Here is a 23,691-nt window from a genome sequence, read left to right on the forward strand (position 1 = left end):
ACAGAAAACAAAACATCCATTGCATCGTGCCCTTTTAAACTGTCAACTCATGATTTAGGATGAGTCTGAGGCACATGTCGCCCTTTCTTAAAGCCAAGCCCCATCACTTCAGAGAGTGAGGAAAGTGGAGTAGTGTGGGAACGCAGGGAAAAGAAATCCATATTTACGCCTGGACACATCCGTCCATTCCGTCGCTCCGAATTCATCTGCAGTCAAAAGCAAAATGTCACACCTTTCATCTCCCCGCCCTCTGCCGCCGCTTAATTGCACAGGAGGAACCTGGAGTGATCGAAGGGAACGTGGCGTAGGAACAGGGGTCACAGGTGCAGGAAGGGCAGTGGGGGTTGGCCAGGGATGGTGGCAGATAGCAACAAGACAGTAAAGCAATAAAAGTGATAAATGATGCCAAACTTCTCAGATGCCCCCCCCCCCACACTACCTCCTTCAGGAACACACCTATCCTCTACAGCAGTCGTTCCCTCCCTGGGGTGCTCAGCGTCTCCTATTGAGCACCAGTCTGTTTACAGAGCAACACTTCCCATCGGCTTTTGGGTCAATGGGATTATATTTCCTATAAAGCAGGATGGAGGACTGAGCGAAGTGGAGGAGGAGGGGTTGGAAGGAGGGGAGGGGACGGCATGTGTTTGTAGAGGGGACTTGAGTGGCAGGGCATGGGTTGGGTTGGGTTGGGTTGGGTTGGGTTGGGGGGTTAAGAGAAGGAAAAGCCAATGCACAGAACAAAGATGGGATGGGCAGTGGTTTGTATTGATCTCCTGTCTATCTTGCTGTCAGAGGATCAGTCCCAGACAGAGAGCTGGCGTTCATCATTTAGCCAATGTGAGGATGAGAGAGCACAGTCTGAGGATATGGAAATACACAGCAACTATTCAATAGAACCTTTTCGCTTACATGCAGACCGTGTGTCAATGTTTAAAGGTAATTCAGTAAATGGCCTACGCAAGCCACTAATTACTAAGTGTGAAATGTAGTGTATTGGTCTTGCAACAAGGAAGAGGAGAGGAGAGGAGAGGAGTGGAGAGGAGAGGAGAGGAGAGGAGAGGAGAGGAGAGGAGAGGAGAGGAGAGGAGAGGAGAGGAGAGAGAGAGAGCGAGAGATGTTGAGTCCTTTTACATGGACTATGGAAAAACAAAGATACTCCCAGCAGAGCCAGAGTGTACAGTATATTTGAGAGAGAGAGACAAAGAGAGTGTTTGTGTGTGTGCATTTTTGTTTTTGTTTTGGCATAGTTAATAATTAAGCAGAAAAGATCTGTGCCCATTTGAAAAAGATTAGCCAGTACTCAAATGAGGGTGAAAAACACATATGGGAGGGGGGGGGGGGGGGGGGGAATGGGATTCTTGCCAAACATTAGATAGAATATGCTTACTTGAATATATTTGCATATTTAGACTAATCAAACGCAGGAGCTTCAAAAGTTACTGATTCCTATACTGCCAATTTGAATTTTCTCTTACTGAGTTCTAACAGATTGAAATCACATTGGGAGGGATGTGTATGTGAAATAGAGCTGTTAGTATTCAATTTGGATCACGTGTCTCGTTATGCCTGTCACTAAATGGACTGAAGACAGTTGGGCCTTTAAATTCCATATTGAACTGGTTTTGCTCTCAATGCCTTCTTACTTGCTCAGGCTTTCCTCCCTGGATCAGCACTGATCGTTTGGATGTTGTGGGTTTCAGTCATTTTCATGTGTGTTGTCTAAACCCATTTCCTGAGCAAGGTTTCCTCTCCTTGTCCCCTCGGCAGGCAGTGACACAAATGTATTCATACAGCACAGCGCTATTGATTTCTCTTTGGAGGGGGAATTATTCCATGCTGAGCACAAATAATCTTTAAACCAGGCATTTATTCACACTCTCACTCCAAGTGCACCACCGTGGATGCTTTTAATCGCTCCGTAATTTGAGAAGGGGGATGCACTGGCATGCTCTGTCAAGTTAAAGCCTCCCTATCTTTAGTCCTCCTCTTCTCGCCCTCTTGAAAACACACGCGGGTCTGCAAACACACACACACACAAACGCACACGCACACACGCACACACACTCACGCACTCACACGCACACGCACACACACACTCACACGCACACGCACACACACACACACATGGAATAAATGAGATTAATGTCAAGGACTTCTCCCCTCTGCTGAGAATAACATTTGTTAGAGGAGAATTACAAACACACAGGCAGCCAAGCACCTGGACTGTTCAGGGTTCTTCCCCACCCCTCCCCTTTTATTATCCCTTTTTCAAAGTGGCACCAAGTGTAATCCCCCTTAATGGACGTTTAATATTTATACTTATAGCATAATCGCTTAAGCATTCATTTACAGGGCCATATTTGGTTGTTCGCGGGCCCTGACAGCCTATTCATCAAAAAGTTAACGTGCAGAACCTTGCGCCCACTGCGGCAATCAATCAGCACGCTCCTCTCTCTCCTCTACCCGCTTTACCGCCATCACCAGAGATAGGTCTCAGGCCAAAATGAATCACACGCTGAAGTTTACATAATCCCCGTCTCCTCCCACCTCCCCATCACCCTGTGTTTGAGAACCTTTACCTTTTACAGACTATTCCGATGGCTCGAAGGATTCATCAAAATAGTTCATTCACCGAGACCTATGCATTTATACGACTTCTGCACAGCCATAACATGATATGTAAAATGGTGAATTTGCATACGATCATTGTATCACAATCCTTGTTGATTAGACATTTAGCATTTCTTCTATACTGGAATGAATGCAAGTCAAGCATTCAATGTGTAACTGGCGGGCCATTAAACATGTAGGCCCACTGACTGGCTGGAAAGTTACATTAAATGGGTACCATAGATAGATAGGGTCTAGACACGGGAAAGATTGAACGTTTCCTGAAACCTGAATGCTTAGTCATTGGTAAGGGCCAGGTAATGGCAGGCTGACTGAAACTGTTCGCACTTCGTTGAAGTTCACAGGAAAAACAAAATGCATGTTGTTTTAAAACTCTTGTTTCACATGAACTACATGTTCACTCATTACATGGTTCTCCAATAGAACGAGTTCCCGCAAATGAATACTTAGGCATTTAGATTGATATCGTCGTGTTTTTGGCCTCATTAAATTGAAGACTGTTATTTTATCAAATCATCAAATCAAATGTATTTATATAGCCCTTCTTACATCAGCTGATATCTCAAAGTGCTGTACAGAAACCCAGCCTAAAACCCCAAACAGCAAGCAATGCAGGTGTAGAAGCACGGTGGCTAGGAAAAACTCCCTAGAAATGCCAGAACCTAGGAAGAAACTTAGAGAGGAACCAGGCTATGAGGGGTGGGCAGTCCTCTTCTGGCTGTGCCAGGTGGAGATTATAACAGAACATGGCCAAGATGTTCAAATGTTCATAAATGACCAGCATGGTCCAATAATAATAATCACAGTAGTTGTCGAGGGTGCAAAGTCAGCACCTCAGGAGTAAATGTCAGTTGGCTTTTCATAGCCGATCATTGAGAGTATCTCTATCGCTCCTGCTATCGAATCAATCCTTTGTAATTATTATTACGTGATTAAACGAATCATGTAAATGTAATTAACTAGGAAGTCGGGGCACCAAGGAAAATCTTCAGATTACAAAGTTATAATTTTCCTAATATAACTCTTCAGATATTTTAATATCTGCTCTAACTAATGAATTATTCTGTACCGAACATTAGTCTCATTCCGAACGTCATAAATCGTTGGTTATCTGCACGAACCCAGCCTTTACTATGAATCATCCATACATCAATTGTCTTAATCATTTATTTACTAACTAAATAATCACAGAAATGCATAAACAAACAAACAGTAGATATGGTTACAAGGAAATGATAGGGGAGGTTCCCTAGTGGGCTAAGCCGATGTGACGGCTTGGTAGACAAAGGGAAGTGGGTGTGGACTGAGAAGGGCGAGAGTCACTACACAGTTGACTACACAGTTGACTACACAGTTGATAATTATTAATTGAAATGCTAATCCTTTGCACAGGAACGCTCACTCATTCAGGAATCCTTGCAATCAATATATGCTCAGTGTGTGGTCAGAGATCTCTGTTGGAATCGTCCGTCTTTCTGTTGGAAAGTTCATCCGAACTGCTCTCTCCTTTCCTGGAGTCTTTCGTGGTTAGAATGGATACTTCAGAGTCCCATTCCGAAATATTCTTATAGAATAGATGTTTCGGCGGTTGTCGGTCTTCGCATTCCATGATACATTATTCCTAGCTGCAGACTAGTAATCAGTATCGAAGATTTGCTCTTATTCTATCGGTATCGATAGTTTCAGAGATTCAACAACCATTACAACCTTGGCTTCTACTGAGGTTTTTTTGTGGTCTCTACTCAACCTTCGCTCCCTCAGCTGACCGAGGTAGGCATGTCTGAAGAGGATTCCAACAGGTGGGGGTTTTATTCGGAACAGTAGAAAAGGGCTGTCCCATGATGCCAGATCAATGTCTGTGCTCATGGGGGTGGGCCAATGACTTAGTTAAACTTTGAAGGGAATACAATTCTCTCACATTAATGGTTCAACATCACCTTACATAATTTCACAAATAGTTTAATCTTTACTCATTCATTTTATACAATAATTAGATGCTAACCTCATAACGGAGGCTCCTGTATAAACAGAGTTATGGTAATGTGGCCATATTGTCTTTCCTGAGGTCACAATCGTAAAACAAAAAGGACCGGGTCAAAGCTGGCTTCTCCACCGACCGGTTACACATTCTCCAAAACATGGATATTGTTTAGTTCTCAAGTTCTGTGATGAAGAAGAAGTTCCTTTGTTATACTGTGAAACTCTCTCTATATATACAGTGCCTTGCGAAAGTATTCGGCCCCCTTGAACTTTGCGACCTTTTGCCACATTTCAGGCTTCAAACATAAAGATATAAAACTGTATTTTTTTGTGAAGAATCAACAACAAGTGGGACACAATCATGAAGTGGAACGACATTTATTGGATATTTCAAACTTTTTTAACAATCAAAAACTGAAAAATTGGGCGTGCAAAATTATTCAGCCCCTTTACTTTCAGTGCAGCAAACTCTCTCCAGAAGTTCAGTGAGGATCTCTGAATGATCCAATGTTGACCTAAATGACTAATGATGATAAATACAATCCACCTGTGTGTAATCAAGTCTCCGTATAAATGCACCTGCACTGTGATAGTCTCTGAGGTCCGTTAAAAGCGCAGAGAGCATCATGAAGAACAAGGAACACACCAGGCAGGTCCGAGATACTGTTGTGAAGAAGTTTAAAGCCGGATTTGGATACAAAAAGATTTCCCAAGATTTAAACATCCCAAGGAGCACTGTGCAAGCGATAATATTGAAATGGAAGGAGTATCAGACCACTGCAAATCTACCAAGACCTGGCCGTCCCTCTAAACTTTCAGTTCATACAAGGAGAAGACTGATCAGAGATGCAGCCAAGAGGCCCATGATCACTCTGGATGAACTGCAGAGATCTACAGCTGAGGTGGGAGACTCTGTCCATAGGACAACAATCAGTCGTATATTGCACAAATCTGGCCTTTATGGAAGAGTGGCAAGAAGAAAGCCATTTCTTAAAGATATCCATAAAAAGTGTTGTTTAAAGTTTGCCACAAGCCACCTGGGAGACACACCAAACATGTGGAAGAAGGTGCTCTGGTCAGAGGAAACCAAAATTGAACTTTTTGGCAACAATGCAAAACGTTATGTTTGACGTAAAAGCAACACAGCGCATCACCCTGAACACACCATCCCCACTGTCAAACATGGTGGTGGCAGCATCATGGTTTGGGCCTGCTTTTCTTCAGCAGGGACAGGGAAGATGGTTAAAATTGATGGGAAGATGGATGGAGCCAAATACAGGACCATTCTGGAAGAAAACCTGATGGAGTCTGCAAAAGACCTGAGACTGGGACGGAGATTTGTCTTCCAACAAGACAATGATCCAAAACATAAAGCAAAATCTACAATGGAATGGTTCAAAAATAAACATATCCAGGTGTTAGAATGGCCAAGTCAAAGTCCAGACCTGAATCCAATTGAGAATCTGTGGAAAGAACTGAAAACTGCTGTTCACAAATGCTCTCCATCCAACCTCACTGAGCTCGAGCCGTTTTGCAAGGAGGAATGGGAAAAAATGTCAGTCTCTCGATGTGCAAAACTGATAGAGACATACCCCAAGCGACTTACAGCTGTAATCGCAGCAAAAGGTGGCGCTACAAAGTATTAACTTAAGGGGGCTGAATAATTTTGCACGCCCAATTTTTCAGTTTTTGATTTGTTAAAAAAGTTTGAAATATCCACTAAATGTCGTTCCACTTCATGATTGTGTCCCACTTGTTGTTGATTCTTCACAAAAAAATACAGTTTTATATCTTTATGTTTGAAGCCTGAAATGTGGCAAAAGGTCGCAAATTTCAAGGGGGCCGAATACTTTCGCAAGGCACTGTATGTACTGCCTGGCCCTGAGGAGAGTCTCCTCATTGAATTTACGACCTGAGATAACAGAACCTGGGTGTAGGGGGAAGAGAGAGTTGGTGAGAGAGAGGGGGGAGGGTACTCGCTATACCCACAGAGGGCCACGTCATGACAATATGGATTTGACGTTTAAAAAACATATAGCCGAGCTAAGAAGCTAAGACTTAAAGTTGGCTTTTTCTACAGAAACAGACGGTGCCTTTCTCTAAGGCAAGCAGATTATTCAGTCAACCTTTTTATCTGTTCTTGATTATGGTGATGTTATTTATCAAAGTGCAGCTGCTAATAGTCTTAAACCTTTGGATTCTCACCACCAAAGTGCCCTTCGTTTTGTTACAGGTGACAGTTTTGATACTCATCACTGCATCCTGTATCAAAAGGTTGGCTGGACTTCACTAAAAGACCCGAAGATCTCTACATGACTCCCTTTTTGTGGGCCCTACATCATAAACTTCAGCCTTATCTAACTTTGCTGTTGAAGTGTAGACACTTGAGTTGCCTAACCCATTCACAGGATTGGTTAACTCTTGAGGTTCCTATGGTATTTTAGTTTTAATGCACCGTATTGCTTGAACAAAATTACAAATACATTTGATCTTGATGTTCTGGTGCCTTCCGGGCAGTTTAAAGTATTGACTGGAGACGTATTTGTGTTTTTGTATTTTAATGTGTGTATGCATATATACAGTACCAGTCAAGAGTTTGGACACACCTACTCACTCAAGGGTTTTTCTTTATTTTTACTATTTTCTACATTGTAGACTTCAAAACTATAAAATAACACATATGGAATCCTGTAGTAACCAAAAAATTGTTAAACAAATCTAAATATATGTTATATTTGTGATACTTCGAAGTAGCCACCCTTTGCCTTGATGACAGCTTTGCACACTCTTGGCATTCTCTCAACCGGCTTCACCTGTAATGCGTTTCCAACAGTCTTGAAGGAGTTTCCACATATGCTAAGCACATGTTGGCTGCTTTCCTTCGTTCTGCTGTCCAACTCATCCCAAACCCTTTCAATTGGGTTGAGGTTGGGTGATTGTGGAGGCCAGATCATCTGATGCAGCACTCCATCACTCTCCTTCTTGGTCAGATAGCCCTTACACAGCCGGGAGGTGTGTTGAATCATTGCCCTGTTGAAAAACAAATGATAGCCCCACTAAGCACAAACAAGATTGGATGGCGTATTCGCTGCAGAATGCTGTTGTAGCCATGCTGGTTAAGTGTGCCATGAATTCTATATAAATCACTGACAGGGTCACCAGCAAAGCACACCCACACCATCACACATCCTCCTCCATGCTCCACGGTGGGAACCACACACGTGGAGATCCTCCGTTCACCTACTCCGCGTCTCGCAAAAATACGGTGGTTGGAACCAAAATTTTCACATTTGGACTCAGACCAATGGACAGATTATAGAAAAAGGGAAATGCCTGACAAGCTAGTCTGACATTCCAGATATACTATAGATGGATGTGACTACTAGAATCAGTCTTGGATGTGGTGCATCAGAGATGGGGCAAGATACAAGTTTGGCATAGACAGCAAACGACGTCTGGAAGCCAGCAGACAGTGAGTCAGGAGTCTGAGTGCCTCAGTCACCCTCTCTGTCTCCCTCTCTCTCTCTGTCTGCTTCTTTCTCTCTCTTTGTTCTTTATTTCACTCTTCTTATTATCTATCCTGATGCCTAGTTACTTTACCCTGCCTTCTAGTATACAGTGCCTTGCGAAAGTATTCGGCACCCTTGAACTTTGCGACCTTTTGCCACATTTCAGGCTTCAAACATAAAGATATAAAACTGTATTTTTTTGTGAAGAATCAACAACAAGTGGGACACAATCATGAAGTGGAACGACATTTATTGGATATTTCAAACTTTTTTAACAAATCAAAAACTGAAAAATTGGGCGTGCAAAATTATTCAGCCCCTTTACTTTCAGTGCAGCAAACTCTCTCCAGAAGTTCAGTGAGGATCTCTGAATGATCCAATGTTGACCTAAATGACTAATGATGATAAATACAATCCACCTGTGTGTAATCAAGTCTCTGTATAAATGCACCTGCACTGTGATAGTCTCAGAGGTCCGTTAAAAGCGCAGAGAGCATCATGAAGAACAAGGAACACACCAGGCAGGTCCGAGATACTGTTGTGAAGAAGTTTAAAGCCGGATTTAGATACAAAAAGATTTCCCAAGCTTTAAACATCCCAAGGAGCACTGTGCAAGCGATAATATTGAAATGGAAGGAGTATCAGACCACTGCAAATCTACCAAGACCTGGCCGTCCCTCTAAACTTTCAGCTCATACAAGGAGAAGACTGATCAGAGATGCAGCCAAGAGGCCCATGATCACTCTGGATGAACTGCAGAGATCTACAGCTGAGGTGGGAGACTCTGTCCATAGGACAACAATCAGTCGTATATTGCACAAATCTGGCCTTTATGGAAGAGTGGCATGAAGAAAGCCATTTCTTAAAGATATCCATAAAAAGTGTCGTTTAAAGTTTGCCACAAGCCACCTGGGAGACACACCAAACATGTTGAAGAAGGTGCTCTGGTCAGATGAAACCAAAATTTAACTTTTTGGCAACAATGCAAAACGTTATGTTTGGCGTAAAAGCAACACAGCTGAACACACCATCCCCACTGTCAAACATGGTGGTGGCAGCATCATGGTTTGGGCCTGCTTTTCTTCAGGAGGGACAGGGAAGATGGTTAAAATTGATGGGAAGATGGATGGAGCCAAATACAGGACCATTCTGGAAGAAAACCTGATGGAGTCTGCAAAAGACCTGAGACTGGGACGGAGATTTGTCTTCCAACAAGACAATGATCCAAAACATAAAGCAAAATCTACAATCAAAAATAAACATATCCAGGTGTTAGAATGGCCAAGTCAAAGTCCAGACCTGAATCCAATCGAGAATCTGTGGAAAGAACTGAAAACTGCTGTTCACAAATGCTCTCCATCCAACCTCACTGAGCTCGAGCTGTTTTGCAAGGAGGAATGGGAAAAAATTTCAGTCTCTTGATGTGCAAAACTGATAGAGACATACCCCAAGCGACTTACAGCTGTAATCGCAGCAAAAGGTGGCGCTACAAAGTATTAACTTAAGGGGGCTGAATAATTTTGCACGCGCAATTTTTCAGTTTTTGATTTGTTTTAAAAGTTTGAAATATCCAATAAATGTCGTTCCACATCATGATTGTGTCCCACTTGTTGTTGATTCTTCACCAAAAAATACAGTTTTATATCTTTATGTTTGAAGCCTGGAATGTGGCAAAAGGTCGCAAAGTTCAAGGGGGCCGAATACTTTCGCAAGGCACTGTATATCTACCTCAAATACCTCATACCTCCCTGCACAAATACCTCATACCTCCCTGCACATTGATCTGATACTGGTACTCCCTGCATATGGCTCCATTAGCTCCACTCTGCATATAGCTCCACTCTGCATTGTTGGAAAGGCTCATACTGTAAGCATTTCTCAGTAAAGTCTACACCTGTTGTATTCAGCGCATGTGACAAATAAAATGTGAATTGATCTCTCTCTCTCTCTCTCCTTCTCTCTCTCTGCCTTTCTCTCTCTCTCTTATTCCCAACATGTGTAATGTGCGATGTGTAGAACATTCCATAGCAATTTGCCATCAAGCAAGCAGAGCACGTGATTGTCTTTCATCAAAGATTGATATACAGTAGGTGTGTTAGGTCAATGAGGTAATGGCTCTATATACAGAACAATGATATTTCAGAAACGTTGAGCTTCTATGCACGAGTAATAACAGTGTAATATGCAGTTCTTCAGTCACAGATCAACCCCAGCGACAAAGATAAAAGACAATCAAGACAAACTACAACAATTACTGTGACCGACTACTGGATTTTCACTGCATCTTGTCGAATGTTTATTGTGTGTTCAGCTCTTATCCGGTTGTGGTTTTTAGTTTTGGGTGTGTAAATTTAAAGAGGATTTTGAGTGTAAATAGTATGACTAATATGATTAGGTTGAGATTTTTGATTAACATATCCCACCTACACAAACACAAATACCAAGATGCATTTAACATTCAGACTCATTCATACAGAAAGAATGCCTTATTCTAGTCCTCATGGCTGAAGGTTGCTGTGTGTCCTGTGTTCACAGCAGTGGAGGCTGCTGAGGGGAGGACGGATAGTAATAATGCCTGGAATGGCTCAAATGGAATGGCATTAATCACATGGAAACCATGTGTTTGATGTATTCGATACCATTCCACCAATTCCTTTTCAGCCGTTTACCACGAGCCCATCCTCCCCAATTAAGGTGCCACCAACCTCCTGTGATTCACAGTTAGTGTTATTGACCAAAACATGAAATTCAGAGGAAATTGTCACTGTATACTGTATAAACACTGTATAGAAAATCTGTGCAGGAATAAATGTTCATATCTGATATTGAAAGGTCAAAGGGGATGTGGTTTATCGTCCAATTACCACACAGAAGCAGCGGTGCATTTCTGAAAGCATTACGACCTTGGTGAAGAAAGTTCCATGTGTCCATAAGGCTGCCCATTCAAACTGTAAGTGCATGTTTGGCGCCATCTGGTGAAGTCTGAAATCTGGCAGCACTATTACAGCAGTAAGCAACGGTCCAATTACACCAGCACATCTCACAGCATTTAGTGTGTCCCAAATGGCGCCTTATTCCATTTATAGTGCCCTACTTTTGACCAGGGCCCATAGGGATCTGGTCACAAGTAGTTCACTATATAGGGAACAGGTTGCCATTTGGGATGCAGGCAACCTTAGATAATTACATGGGTTTCCAATGCACACATTTGTAGCTCTTGTTCCTTCAGTTGTCATTCCCAGCCACCAATAACCAGCAGACGGTTTGGACATCCAGTATCCACTGGGGTTTCTCAGTTGATGCTGAGTAATTATTGCCCCACTCGGTTTTTACATGAAAAGAAGGGTGTGTTACTTTTTCCATTGACAAGTGTGAGTGAGGGAGAGGTTTGTGAAGCTGGGGTGTGTCAAAGGCTGTGTCACAATGCATTGCTGTGATAGGGTGGTACCAGGCTGTGAGGAATCTGTTGCAGGTCAGTGCATGCACATGTACAGATGCAGAACCCACATCTTACCCAGACCTGCAATGTTTTCAATTTGTTCTCCCTCATCATGTCAGAGCACAAAACACAGTACTGCGGAATGTGCTATGAGTGTTGTATTGCTGGCTGTATGGATAGCATTTGTTACAACAGTCTCATTGGCACAAATCCCTTACACTTTTTTAAAAATCTAAAATACCTTCTCCCTTAGTATTGGATGTAAAAGAACTAGCAGTAGCCAGTAGAACACCGGAAAATACAGGAAAAGTCCAAACTATACATTGGAATGCAGTATTTCCTGTTCTTCCTTATTTTCTTGTCTGCTCTCGTTCAAAATTATGCCTCATTTTCTGTGTGCCGTGCCACACCTGTGTTTGTGCACGAACACGCAAAAGTGTAATCGGAGTAGGTGTGACTTCAGCCAATTCCTCCTCTCCTCCACCAGTCTGGGGAAACACGAATCTCCTCTACTCTGCCTGACACAACTGGAGTTTTCTGAACTTAGAAGGTGAATATCTTTACATTGTCTTCATCATAATTCACATCTTCTGCCTGCTACAATATTTAGCAAGCGGTGCATTGGGATCAGAACGGTTTGTTTGCTACCTTGCCTAGATTTTTAGAAACATGCATCTGCCTGCAAACCGTTCTGAGGTTCGAGTTTGAAAGGGAAGATTAAAGAGATTTTTTATGAATGTTATTTTGATTGTGTTGGCAAAGCTACTCTCATGAGAGAATTATTATGTCTTCAGCTGTCATTATCTTTACACTCCAGACGTACTCTGTTTCCACACATCTAAATACCACTATACAGCTTTTTTCCCCCCTCTAACTCGCTCAGACCAGCCAAGATGCCAGAGAACGCAGAGGCCGTTTCAGCCACCCTAACCACCAACAGGAACTGTACTATAGAGCTCACCAATGTCACCACCGGTTACTGTCTCATCAACCCCAAGTATGTTGGCATTCAATACTCTAATACTCCTTACATTACATACAGTACACCACTATGGAAAATAAATGAATTAGCCAACTAACAAACCAGCTGTCCATCCCCAGATTGTTATTTGTCTGTTTCTTTTCGGTGGAATTTCTCAGAGTAAATATATTTTATGACAGGCTTCTCTTGGATGGGTGGTTTTCATGTGTAACGTGGCTTTGAGTACATCCACCGATCCATCATGAAGTGACACAATGTGGCTCATTGCACACCGCGTGCTGGCTCACTCTGTGTTGCTTACGAATCCATAGCAGCACTCGCACTCCATCCATCAGCACAGAGTGGCTGGACAGAAAGAAAGGAACAGTGAAATGACTAAAAGTAGAGGGACAGTGAAAAAGTGTACAGTCACACAACTTTAAGTCCAGTTGTAAGGTTTTGCATTTTATCAGCAACATGAATGTTCAGATAATTGTTTTGAACTTTAATGACCCCCCATTCCTATTACTAACCCCCCCAGGGTGTATATGTCCAGTGGTTTCTGCTACCACCCACCCCAGCCCACCGTCCGCACCACCAAGACAGAGGTGTGCTCCTTCACCAAGGATGACGACACAGCCACGGGCGCCGTGGGGGTCCTGACCTACGACCTTTTCCACATGCAGAGCCGCGTGTGCTCAGAACGCATGGCCATCATGTTCTCCGTGCCCTACGACTACAACTTCTACAAGAACTGGCTGGGGGTGGGCGTCTTCGAGGTGGCACGCGCCTGCGACAAGCAACTGTACAACCACATGTACAAGGAGAAGGACTTCAGCAAGTTTGTCCGATCAGAGGCCAGTGGGTCAGGGGTGGAGTACAAGGCCCAACACGTAGACCTGAGGGCCACCATGTCCAATGTTGGGAAGTCAATCATTAAGGTGGAGCTCTATGATAAATTGGGGCACAAATGAGGGTAGACAAGCTGGTAGCTGAGCCATTTTACCAACTCACAGCAGGGAAAAAGTTTATATTTATACATATTCACGTACTAAATATAAGAATCACCCAACTTAGGTGGTTAATGTTATCCAATTAATAAATATTTATTTAACTGGAAGATATTACTGTCTAATTGTTCACAATACTTGATTCTTCTTTTCCTGCTCCTGTACATGTTTGTTTTAATAAAACATTGAACAATGAATTGGTGTAAGATGTTTTAGTGATAACCTTTAACATGCACTTACACACCTGATCTACCGAACAGTTTCACGTATCATTAATATTTACCATTAAGAATAAATGATTGTACATTGAATTCCGTTTCCTAGAACTGTCCGTTTTTAATGAATCATAAAGAGACTTTATACTCGCCATAATACAATAATCCCATGTGATTCAGTGACTATTGGCTCAGAATGGATCATTATCCTGTCAGGATTTATATGGTTCTTGGTCTCCTGCCTTGTCCAACGTCCTGTAGAACTGCACCATATTAGAGATGACCGTAGCTTCAGGGGTGCATGAATTTACTTGTTCAGCTTATTCAGTGCCTCTGTTGCACAATACCATTGCAACAGAGGGGGAGGGTTGAAAAAAAAGGTCCCTCCTTTCAGGTGCGTTTTTACTAAACTAAATTCTGGAGCTGAGAGAACACGCTGAGAGAAGTCTTTTACAGGTAAGATATTACTCCTATTACTTTTACAGGTAAGATATTACTCCTATTACTTTTACAGGTAAGACATTACTCCTATTACTTTTACAGGTAAGATATTACTCCTATTACTTTAACAGGTAAGACATTACTCCTATTACTTTTACAGGTAAGATATTACTCCTATTACTTTTACAGGTAAGATATTACTCCTATTACTTTTACAGGTAAGATATTACTCATATTACTTTTACAGGTAAGATATTACTCCTATTACTTTTACAGGTAAGATGTTACTCCTATTACTTTTACAGGTAAGACATTACTCCTATTACTTTTACAGGTAAGACATTACTCCTATTACTTTTACAGGTAAGACATTACTCCTATTACTTTTACAGGTAAGACATTACTCCTATTACTTTTACAGGTAAGACATTACTCCTTTTCATGGCCACTGTGAGTATTACTGGAATAAGTAGAACTAGAGGTTATATAGTAATTGAAAGGGTGACAGTATTCCACCTACATTTGAACACTATCCATAATCAATTTTTAACACAAATCTTATTTCCATTTGGTTCTCCCACCGGTAACCATTGGTATGATGACAATTTATAGATTCATTATTGGGCATATGTGAATCTGTTCGTGCAATTTACATGTCGGACATCCGTTTGATTTGCAACCTTTTCCCTGCAAATGAAAGTGGAGATGATTTTCACGGTTACTTAGTAATGTAATTAAAACGCCAGGCTTCCTAATGAGCCGGGCAGAGTGAGCAGCCGCTCTGTTATTGTTGAGAACTGCCTTGAAATCTTCCTTACTACACACAGCTCTCAGGCTTTTCTGACATCTCCCATTCTAAACTGGCTGTTTACTGCCTGTGTCATCAGTCAAACGGCCAACAGAGAAGAAGAAATTGCTGTTGAAAAGTGAAGACTGTTCTCTACTGTATTTGATTCTGAGAAAAAAAACCTCTTGACACTGAGCAAGGCATGTCGTAACAAAGAGTGAAGGGTTTCAGAGGGACACTTACAGTAACTGTATTCTACAGTACGTTTTTGGACGGAATTGGATCAGATATGAATACAGATCCCCTTGGCATTCCAGGGGGTCAACCACAAATGTATTTCTGCACAGCAGTCTAACTGAAAGGCTTAACCCTGCTAGCCTCTGTATTATAGAAATAAAGAGGCACACATCAGAACCACTCCAAAATGGCAGAGTCAGCAGAGGCCGTGGTCGCTAACCTGAGCAGCAAGAGGAATGTCACCATTGAGATCACCAATCTCACAAACAACTACTGTCTCATAAACCCAAAGTGAGTACACACTTTACCAAACTATTGTTATTGTCACGCTGTACATTCAAGGAAATGTTGAAAGCGTAACGTTGTGCGTGTGTCCTCACTAGGGTATTCCTGGAGAGTGGGGAAACCTACAACCCTCCCCAGCCCACAGTGCGGCCCCTAAAGATCGAAGTCTGCACATTCAGCAAATCAAGCGCCAAGGCAACGGGCAGCTATGGCGTTCTGACCTATGACCTCTTTGAGAGGTCCCGGAACGACTACATCGAGACGGTGGCCCTCATGTTCGGTGTGCCCTGGGACTACAACATCTACAAGAACTGGTTCGCCGTGGGCATCTTCAACAAGGGCCGAGCCTGTGATGCGTCACTGTATAAAGAGATGTACAACGAAAAGGACCAGAAAGGTTTCATAAGAGAAGAAGCCAATGGCTCAGGGATCAGCTATGAAGGGAACTACCTGGACATCAAGGCCACCATGTCCCCCATGGGCAGGGCCATCATGAAGGTGGAGGTATGGGACAAGCTGTTCACTCCCAGCCAGCAGGCCCACTAAGGGGAACCTCCAGCCTCCACCCTCTCCACCAGCACTACAGTATACCTCTGCTGTGTTGAACCTCTGTAACCAATCCCTCCACCATTAGATATTACTATCTTGCCGTACTGCTACTGTTTGTATGTTTTGTTGCTGACATGTCTCAATTTCAAGGCATCACCTTTCAGTACATCTGCTTAAGATCACAGTTTAGTTTGCTTATGAATCCAGGCAGAAGCGATATCTGCTCTTTTCTGTAGAGATCACTGTTCTGTTCATCTCTCAGTAGCATCCTCTTTCAACTGGCATCTTCTCTAGAAATGTAAATCAAACAATGACTCACCAGAGGACGAGGGTGCATAGCTTACTTAACAACACATGGCCAGGAGCTGTCTTTGTCTGTATCTACTTATGGCAATGCAAGTCTATGGAATAAATGTTGTTGTTTTGCTAAAGCTATTTGTGTTTGATGAGTTTCTCTCTATTGATTGAGCCTGGAAATATTATGCAACACTGGCCCTGAAGGAAAATGATACTGGCCTTTAATGGATATCTAATACTGATTTGAAGTCTTCAACTTCTGAATAACATTATGGTATGCATTATACCATGCAGGTTATGTGCAGTGGTGGAAAAAGTACTCAATTGTCATACTTGAGTAAAAGTAAAGATACCTTATTAGGAAATGACTCAAGTAAAAGTGAAAGTCACCCAGTAAAATACTACTTGAGTAAAAGTCTAAAAGTATTTGGTTTTAAATATACTTAAGTATCAAAAGTAAATGGAATTGTTAAAATGTACTTAAGTACCGAAAGTAAAAGTATAAATCATTTCAAATTCCTTATTTTAAGCAAACCAGACGGGGCAATCTTCTTGTTTATTTATTGACGGATAGCCAGGGGCACACTCCAACACTCAGACATCCTTTACAAACAAAGCATTTGTGTTTAGTGAGTCCGCCAGATCAGAGGCAGTAGGGATGACCTGGGATGTTCTCTTGATAAAGGTGTGAATTGGACCATCTGTGACCCGATTCAGGAGATTCAGGAAACTAGGCGAGTCACAAGTCACGACTTCACAGGAGAGCCGTTTGAACTTAAAACATTTTTTAAAATTAAAATGCGTTTTTCAGCAGAAATGCCTTCTGGAACATGTGAACTTTCATGTGCCTTAATAACGAACTTGTATGCCATCTGTAAATATGAATAAAATTGTTACGAGCATTGTTGGTTAAGCCACAGCATTTTTTCCCTATCTAAATGTAACGAGTACTTTTTGGTGTCAGGTAAAATGTATGGAGTAAAAAGTATATTATTTACTTTAGGAATGTAGTGAAGTAGAAGGAAAAGTTGCCAAAAATATAAATAGTAAAGTACAGATACCCCAAAAAACGACTGAAGTAGTACTTCTAAGCATTTTTTACTTTACACCACTGGTTATGTGCAGTATGTAAGGCAATATTACATATTCCATCAAATCATTTTGTATATATTTAAAAACATGTTTTTGTCCAAACAGGCAACTATCCTTGGTGTGACCTTCTTAAAACAATTCTATATGGGGTAGCCCCCCCCCCCCCCCCCCCCCCCCCCCGGCTTAGACAGGGAGGGTACCTGTGATCAGCTAAATTATAGTGTATCTGTAGCAAGATGAGTGACTCACAGAGTTGCAGTGAGTCAATGGCCATGCCTGGCACACCCTATTCCATCACATTCAAGGCGTAATGCACGGTTTGCATTATAGTAACCCTTGAGAAGCACAACCATGTCAATATTAAACCTCTATTGAAAGCAAATGGAGCATTTGAAAGGCTCTTCAGAGGAACAGTAGGCCTGCCGACTGCTTCGAGGGCCTGACGGAGGAGATGACAGCCAGTGAAAAGGAAGTCTATTCCCCCTAACAGCTATCATTCACTAAATACCAACACAGAGAAGAAACCATTATCACTTCTACTTACAGTCTAATTCTAATTCCCTAGCCCCATAGGCAGAGGCATGGGTATTTCTTGAAAAGCTATCAGACCATCAACAATACTGCACCAGCCCCACAATGGGAGTGACTTACACACATAGAGTACACACTTATTATGCTAATAGTACTGCTACGATTGGAGGGATGCAATCATTAACCTTGTGAAAATGAGGGTACTGCTAGGAGAGAACGTTACAGAAGCTCTTAAATCACATCCCAGCCAGATGTTATTGCGTTTCTAACAGCAAATCCATTTACAACTCCAACTCTGCATTTCTAACTCCGCCCCCCCCCCCGCGGTAGATTCATTCTGCTTTAGCGACGTTAACTGTTTACACCACAAAGAGGCCCAGATCAAAGGTTTCTCCTCCCGCTGTAGCATTTACATAATATAGAAGCATAAACTAGCTCTATTTATGCTCAATCTCAGAAGCGTTGTTGAGTGGTGCATTGAAACAGCGACAGGCACTGCCGCCTATAACAGATGGGGCCACTCGGCAGCGCAAAGCAGGGCTTTTTGTCTGTTACATCTTTGAAAGAGGATAAACTCACTCCTTTCACATTCTCCCTCTTTCAATCTCCCACATGTATTCACTCATACACCTGCATATACTTATGCATGCTTTCATGTATTGTGTTGTATGTAATTGTGTTTTGTGTGGGTGTGGGCGGGCGGGCGTGCGTGCGTGCGTGACTACATTCGTGAGTCTGTTCGTGTGTGTGTGTGTGTGTATAGACTCATACAATAGTAAGCTTAGCATTTAGTATATTTTCTCAAAAACAGCCAAAGCACAACAACATACACATAAGCCAGTATCACAGGAGTCATTTGGTAGTCAGCTAAAGTCCCTGCTTGATTTCCTGTACTTTTACACGTTGATTTGAGGAGAATCAGTTGATTAGAGCTGAACATTCTCCTGTCTCTGGTGTTAAACACAATACTGGCAAGATAATAATGCACCTTCATCTGCTAAAACATTCCATGGTCTGAACTAACGTTACCAATTTATTTATTTATTATTAAAGTGCTGAGAGCCATCTTTATCTGCTTTCAAAGACTGCCACCTAGAGGCTGTCCCAGGTAATGACTCACACTGCACTACAACAGAACATAAGGGAGCATTTATCTAACTAATACTGGGCACAATATATAGAGGTACATCTAACTTGACAGTTAGCTGCCATTGAACAAAAACGAGGAGAAAAGAGGAGGAGAAAGTTTTGAAAAATCCCAAATGTCAGCACAATGAAACAAAATCTCATGATAACAGATTTCAAAGGACACAATATCCTCAAGACAGCCTTCATCAGAGAGGAGGAGGACTGATGTCATACTGAGAGTCAAGGGGTTAGAGTTGAGAGGTCAGCTCACCCAATGTCTCCTCCCTTCAGCAGCCTGCGGTCTTGATGTCCAGCCGGGCCTGGTACTCCTGGGAGCTGCGCTCTGTGTCTGCCATGATCTGGGTCAGCCGGCTCTCCAGACCTGTCACTGACGTCTGTAGGCTCATCATCATAACTCTGTAGCAAGCTTCCATCTCCGCAAGGTTCCCCTCCATAGAGCCTTCTACAAGGGCAGGGCCACAGACACACAGTGAGAACTGAGCTGAACTCTGATTCCTCATTCCTTCTTGGTTAGGTCTGACTTGTTTTTTCTGGAGGTCATTTTGCATTTATTTTCCAAATAGATGTATGTTCAATCCCTACAGCAGAAAAGCAAGGGGCAAGAGTTGTGATGTCTTTAGCTGAAGTGATCCTTGGCACTGTAAAAATCACTTGTGGCTTGTTTTGAAACTCTTTAGGCCTATTTGTTCTGAGCAACATGATGCATGTTGTAATAGTAAATCATAGGGTCCAAACTGAGAGTCTTATAATGTGACAGGTAAATGAGAAACCAACGTGCTTCCATCCAAGAAGTTCTAAGTCCGCCGTGCTGGGCGTGCCACTTTACCATGGACCTCTCCATCGGTTGTGTTGGGAATGCCACCTTTACCATGGACCTCTCCATCGGTTGTGTTGGGAATGCCACCTTACCATGGACCTCTCCATCGGTTGTGTTGGGAATGCCACCTTACCATGGACCTCTCCATCGGTTGTGTTGGGAATGCCACCTTACCATGGACCTCTCCATCGGTTGTGTTGGGAATGCCACCTTTACCATGGACCTCTCCATCGGTTGTGTTGGGAATGCCACCTTACCATGGACCTCTCCATCGGTTGTGTTGGGAATGCCACCTTACCATGGACCTCTCCATCGGTTGTGTTGGGAATGCCACCTTACCATGGACCTCTCCATCGGTTGTGTTGGGAATGCCACCTTACCATGGACCTCTCCATCAGTTGTGTTGGGAATGCCACCTTTACCATGGACCTCTCCATCGGTTGTGTTGGGAATGCCACCTTACCATGGACCTCTCCATCGGTTGTGTTGGGAATGCCACCTTACCACGGACCTCTCCATCGGTTGTGTTGGGAATGCCACCTTACCATGGACCTCTCCATCGGTTGTGTTGGGAATGCCACCTTACCATGGACCTCTCCATCGGTTGTGTTGGGAATGCCACCTTTACCATGGACCTCTCCATCGGTTGTGTTGGGAATGCCACCTTACCATGGACCTCTCCATCGGTTGTGTTGGGAATGCCACCTTTACCATGGACCTCTCCATCGGTTGTGTTGGGAATGCCACTTTACCACGGAGTGGGGACACTGCAGCTCCAGGTCTCTGGCGGTGAACTGGCCGCTCTTTAGCTCTACACTGGTGGTCTACAGGACCTCAGTACTGGAGCTCACCTCCTGCTGTACCTCTTCAGCCTGAGGGGACCAAACACACACAGGTCAAAATCATTAACTCATGAACAAACGTTTCATAAGACATCTATCAAATATGTGACATGAAAACATCATAATAAAAAAGCCACATAAGTATTTATTATTGAGCATCAATTCTGTTATTTCTTGAATATAAATAATGATCTTGAAATGTTGTGCATTCAGGTCCCTGTAGTCATACACTATGGCTACGTCACAAATGCAACCTATTCCCTACATAGTGCACTACTTTTTACCAGAGCTCTATGGGCCCTGGTTAAAAGGAATAGGGTGCAATTTGGGACGTATTCTATGTCTGTGTGTTTGTCCCCTTGCCTTGTTCTTGAACCAGGCCTCGGTCTCTCTACGGCTCTTTGACGCCATGCCCTGGTTCTGCTCTCTGATCTCAGTGATGACAGTGTTCAAGCCCTGGTACTGCTCTCTGATCTCAGTGATGACAGTGTTCAAGCCCTGGTAGTGCTCTCTGATCTCAGTGATGACAGTGTTCAAGCCCTGGTACTGCTCTCTGATCTCAGTGATGACAGTGTTCAAGCCCTGGTAGTGCTCTCTGATCTCAGTGATGACAGTGTTCAAGCCCTGGTAGTGCTCTCTGATCTCAGTGATGACAGTGTTCAAGCCCTGGTACTGCTCTCTGATCTCAGTGATGACAGTGTTCAAGCCCTGGTTCTGCTCTCTGATCTCAGTGATGACAGTGTTTAAGCCCTGGTTCTGCTCTCTGATCTCAGTGATGACAGTGTTCAAGCCCTGGTACTGCTCTCTGATTTCAGCGATGACAGTGTTCAAGCCCTGGTTCTGCTCTCTGATCTCAGTGATGACAGTGTTCAAGCCCTGGTTCTGCTCTCTGATCTCAGTGATGACAGTGTTCAAGCCCTGGTACTGCTCTCTGATCTCAGTGATGACAGTGTTCAAGTCCTGGGCTGGGGCCGCGTCCACCTCCACCTGCACCTGACCACTCATCGGGGCACGGAATGACATGGTCTTCTAGGAAACAACAACAACATCAACTACATGTGCTACATGTGGACAATACCAAAATAAATGATCTTATGACTCTGCCTCCTCACAGCAAAATGTGTTAGTCCTTCAATTTCCTTTGTTAATATGGACTCTTTTGATCTAAATTGCTTTAGTTTTATAGATGAGTACTGAATTGCATGGCCACTAAAGGCAAAAAAAAGTGTCCCATACAATAAGGGGATCTGCTGTACCTATGTTATGTCTGAAGAAGTCAGTTATACATTCTTCTGTCCTAGTTCTAATCCTAGTCCTAATTCCAACATATCCTTGGCATTCAGGATTTCCTTAAGTGCCTGAGGGTGATGGTTTGTAGTGTGATTTCCTTTCCGGTCCATAGAGGTATTTAAAACCGTACTAAAATCTCCCACCATAATAATAGAGTCTAATGTTGCTTGTAGAGTTGATCAATTATTATATATATTTTCAAAGAAGCTTGGATCATCATTATTTGGACCATATAGGTTAATAAGCCATATCTGTTTATTGTACAATAACATATTTCAAATAATCCATCTACCTTGATGATCTGTTTGGACAATTTGCACATTTGGATCAAAATGACTGTTAATTAAAAACATCACCCCTTTTGAATTTCTTTGCCCATGGGAGAAATAGATTTCGTCCCCCAGTCCTTTTTCCACAAAACTTCATCTAAAATTGTTGAATGAGTTTCCTGTAAACAATAGATATTATATTCATTCTCTTTTAGCCAGGTAAATACTGATCGTCTTTTCTTATTATCTGCTAAGCCATTACAATTCTAACTGGCTATACTTGTTTCACCACTTACCATAATGAGACACAACTTTCAATTCTATTTATCAAAATATATGTTTGTAAACGTACCATTAAAAAGTAACATGATGATCGAGTGTCTATATAGCTGTACCATGATATTTGCATTGCTACTAAGTAAATCTCCAATTGGTCCACACTATTCCACCCTCTAAAATCCCTCCTCCTCCCGAGTTGGTTTGTCATCCCAATGCCCGGCAGACCACCCCCGACCCCCTGTATCCCATAGCACTGAAAAGACTGGGATCCATCCTTTGAAAAGAGCACACAGTGCCATTTACAGAACAGAAGTAGATCAACTGCCAAATGCATTTCCATTGCCCTCGCCTCGATTTGTATTATATATAGCCATCCAAATATATATATATATATATATATATATATATATGATTTTTGTTTTAAATCCTGTTTCTTATTTTCCATAATTAGCTATTAATATTTGTAGTAATGTAGGCAATTTATGAAAAGGATTTACCTCACACCAGTCTCGCCATTACCAAAATTACATTATAACAAGCAATTATTATATTAGCAAACAGTTGTTGTGAATCATCCTCTATTGTCCCTAACATCTTTTACTCCTTCGCAACAGTTGTGGGATACGCACATACACCCACACACTCATACGCACTCAACCCTTTCCCCCCACACAACCATAGGCTCACATTCTCAACAGTAGCACCATCCCAGAGCCCAACTCAAGAAAGGTCTTGATTTCCAAACGCACTTACTGTTGCAGCTGCATGAGAAGGCCTGCAAGACTGTGCAAAAAACTGGGAAGAAATTGAAAGATTTTATGAACCATTGTCACGTCCTAGATGATGGAGGTCAAATATACACCTTTTCCCTGAAACACCCACAACACAGTCCACAGTATTGACCATATGCCCAAGCATCTCCATTCAGTCAGACTTTTGATTTTGTGCCACCAGTGTCACAATAATATACCCCCTCCCTGAATGTCCGAGTGTGACCCCCCCCCCCCCCCCCCCCCCCCATGGGTTACTGCAGCTAGTGTTGCCAGCACTGCCACTGCCTGGGTGGGGGCACCCCACCGGA

At 42.7% G+C, this 23,691-nt stretch overlaps 3 protein-coding genes across 4 annotated transcripts; 2 read left to right on the forward strand and 1 right to left on the reverse strand.

The window, feature by feature from the left end:
• Nucleotides 1-7,152: 7,152 nt before the first annotated feature.
• On the reverse strand, nucleotides 7,153-21,795 carry LOC149978904 (uncharacterized). The gene is made up of 2 exons (XM_090196335.1): nucleotides 19,364-21,795; nucleotides 7,153-7,641 (listed from the first exon to the last, which is right to left on the reverse strand). Exon 1 carries the CDS (start codon nucleotides 21,793-21,795, stop codon nucleotides 21,064-21,066), a length of 732 nt encoding a protein of 243 aa, XP_090052461.1. The 3' UTR covers nucleotides 7,153-7,641; nucleotides 19,364-21,063.
• Nucleotides 11,718-13,727, forward strand: LOC110486272 (uncharacterized). Of its 2 annotated transcripts, none has more exons than XM_021557733.3 (3): nucleotides 11,718-12,109; nucleotides 12,443-12,556; nucleotides 13,062-13,727. In XM_021557733.3, the coding sequence occupies exons 1-3, from the start codon at nucleotides 11,940-11,942 to the stop codon at nucleotides 13,492-13,494; spliced, it is 717 nt and encodes a 238-aa protein (XP_021413408.3). In that variant the 5' UTR covers nucleotides 11,718-11,939; the 3' UTR covers nucleotides 13,495-13,727. The 2 variants fall into 2 exon arrangements, with proteins under 2 accessions (XP_021413408.3, XP_021413406.3); XM_021557731.3 differs by having other exon boundaries at nucleotides 11,836-12,109; nucleotides 12,416-12,556.
• Nucleotides 15,365-16,479, forward strand: LOC110486274 (DELTA-stichotoxin-Hcr4a). Its single transcript, XM_090196336.1, has 2 exons — nucleotides 15,365-15,501; nucleotides 15,594-16,479. The coding sequence occupies exons 1-2, from the start codon at nucleotides 15,398-15,400 to the stop codon at nucleotides 16,039-16,041; spliced, it is 552 nt and encodes a 183-aa protein (XP_090052462.1). The 5' UTR covers nucleotides 15,365-15,397; the 3' UTR covers nucleotides 16,042-16,479.
• Nucleotides 21,796-23,691: the final 1,896 nt, after the last annotated feature.

Source organism: Oncorhynchus mykiss, chromosome 13 (assembly GCF_057628025.1).
Source record: "Oncorhynchus mykiss isolate SJ-2025 chromosome 13, ASM5762802v1, whole genome shotgun sequence".
Classification (NCBI taxonomy): domain Eukaryota; kingdom Metazoa; phylum Chordata; class Actinopteri; order Salmoniformes; family Salmonidae; genus Oncorhynchus; species Oncorhynchus mykiss.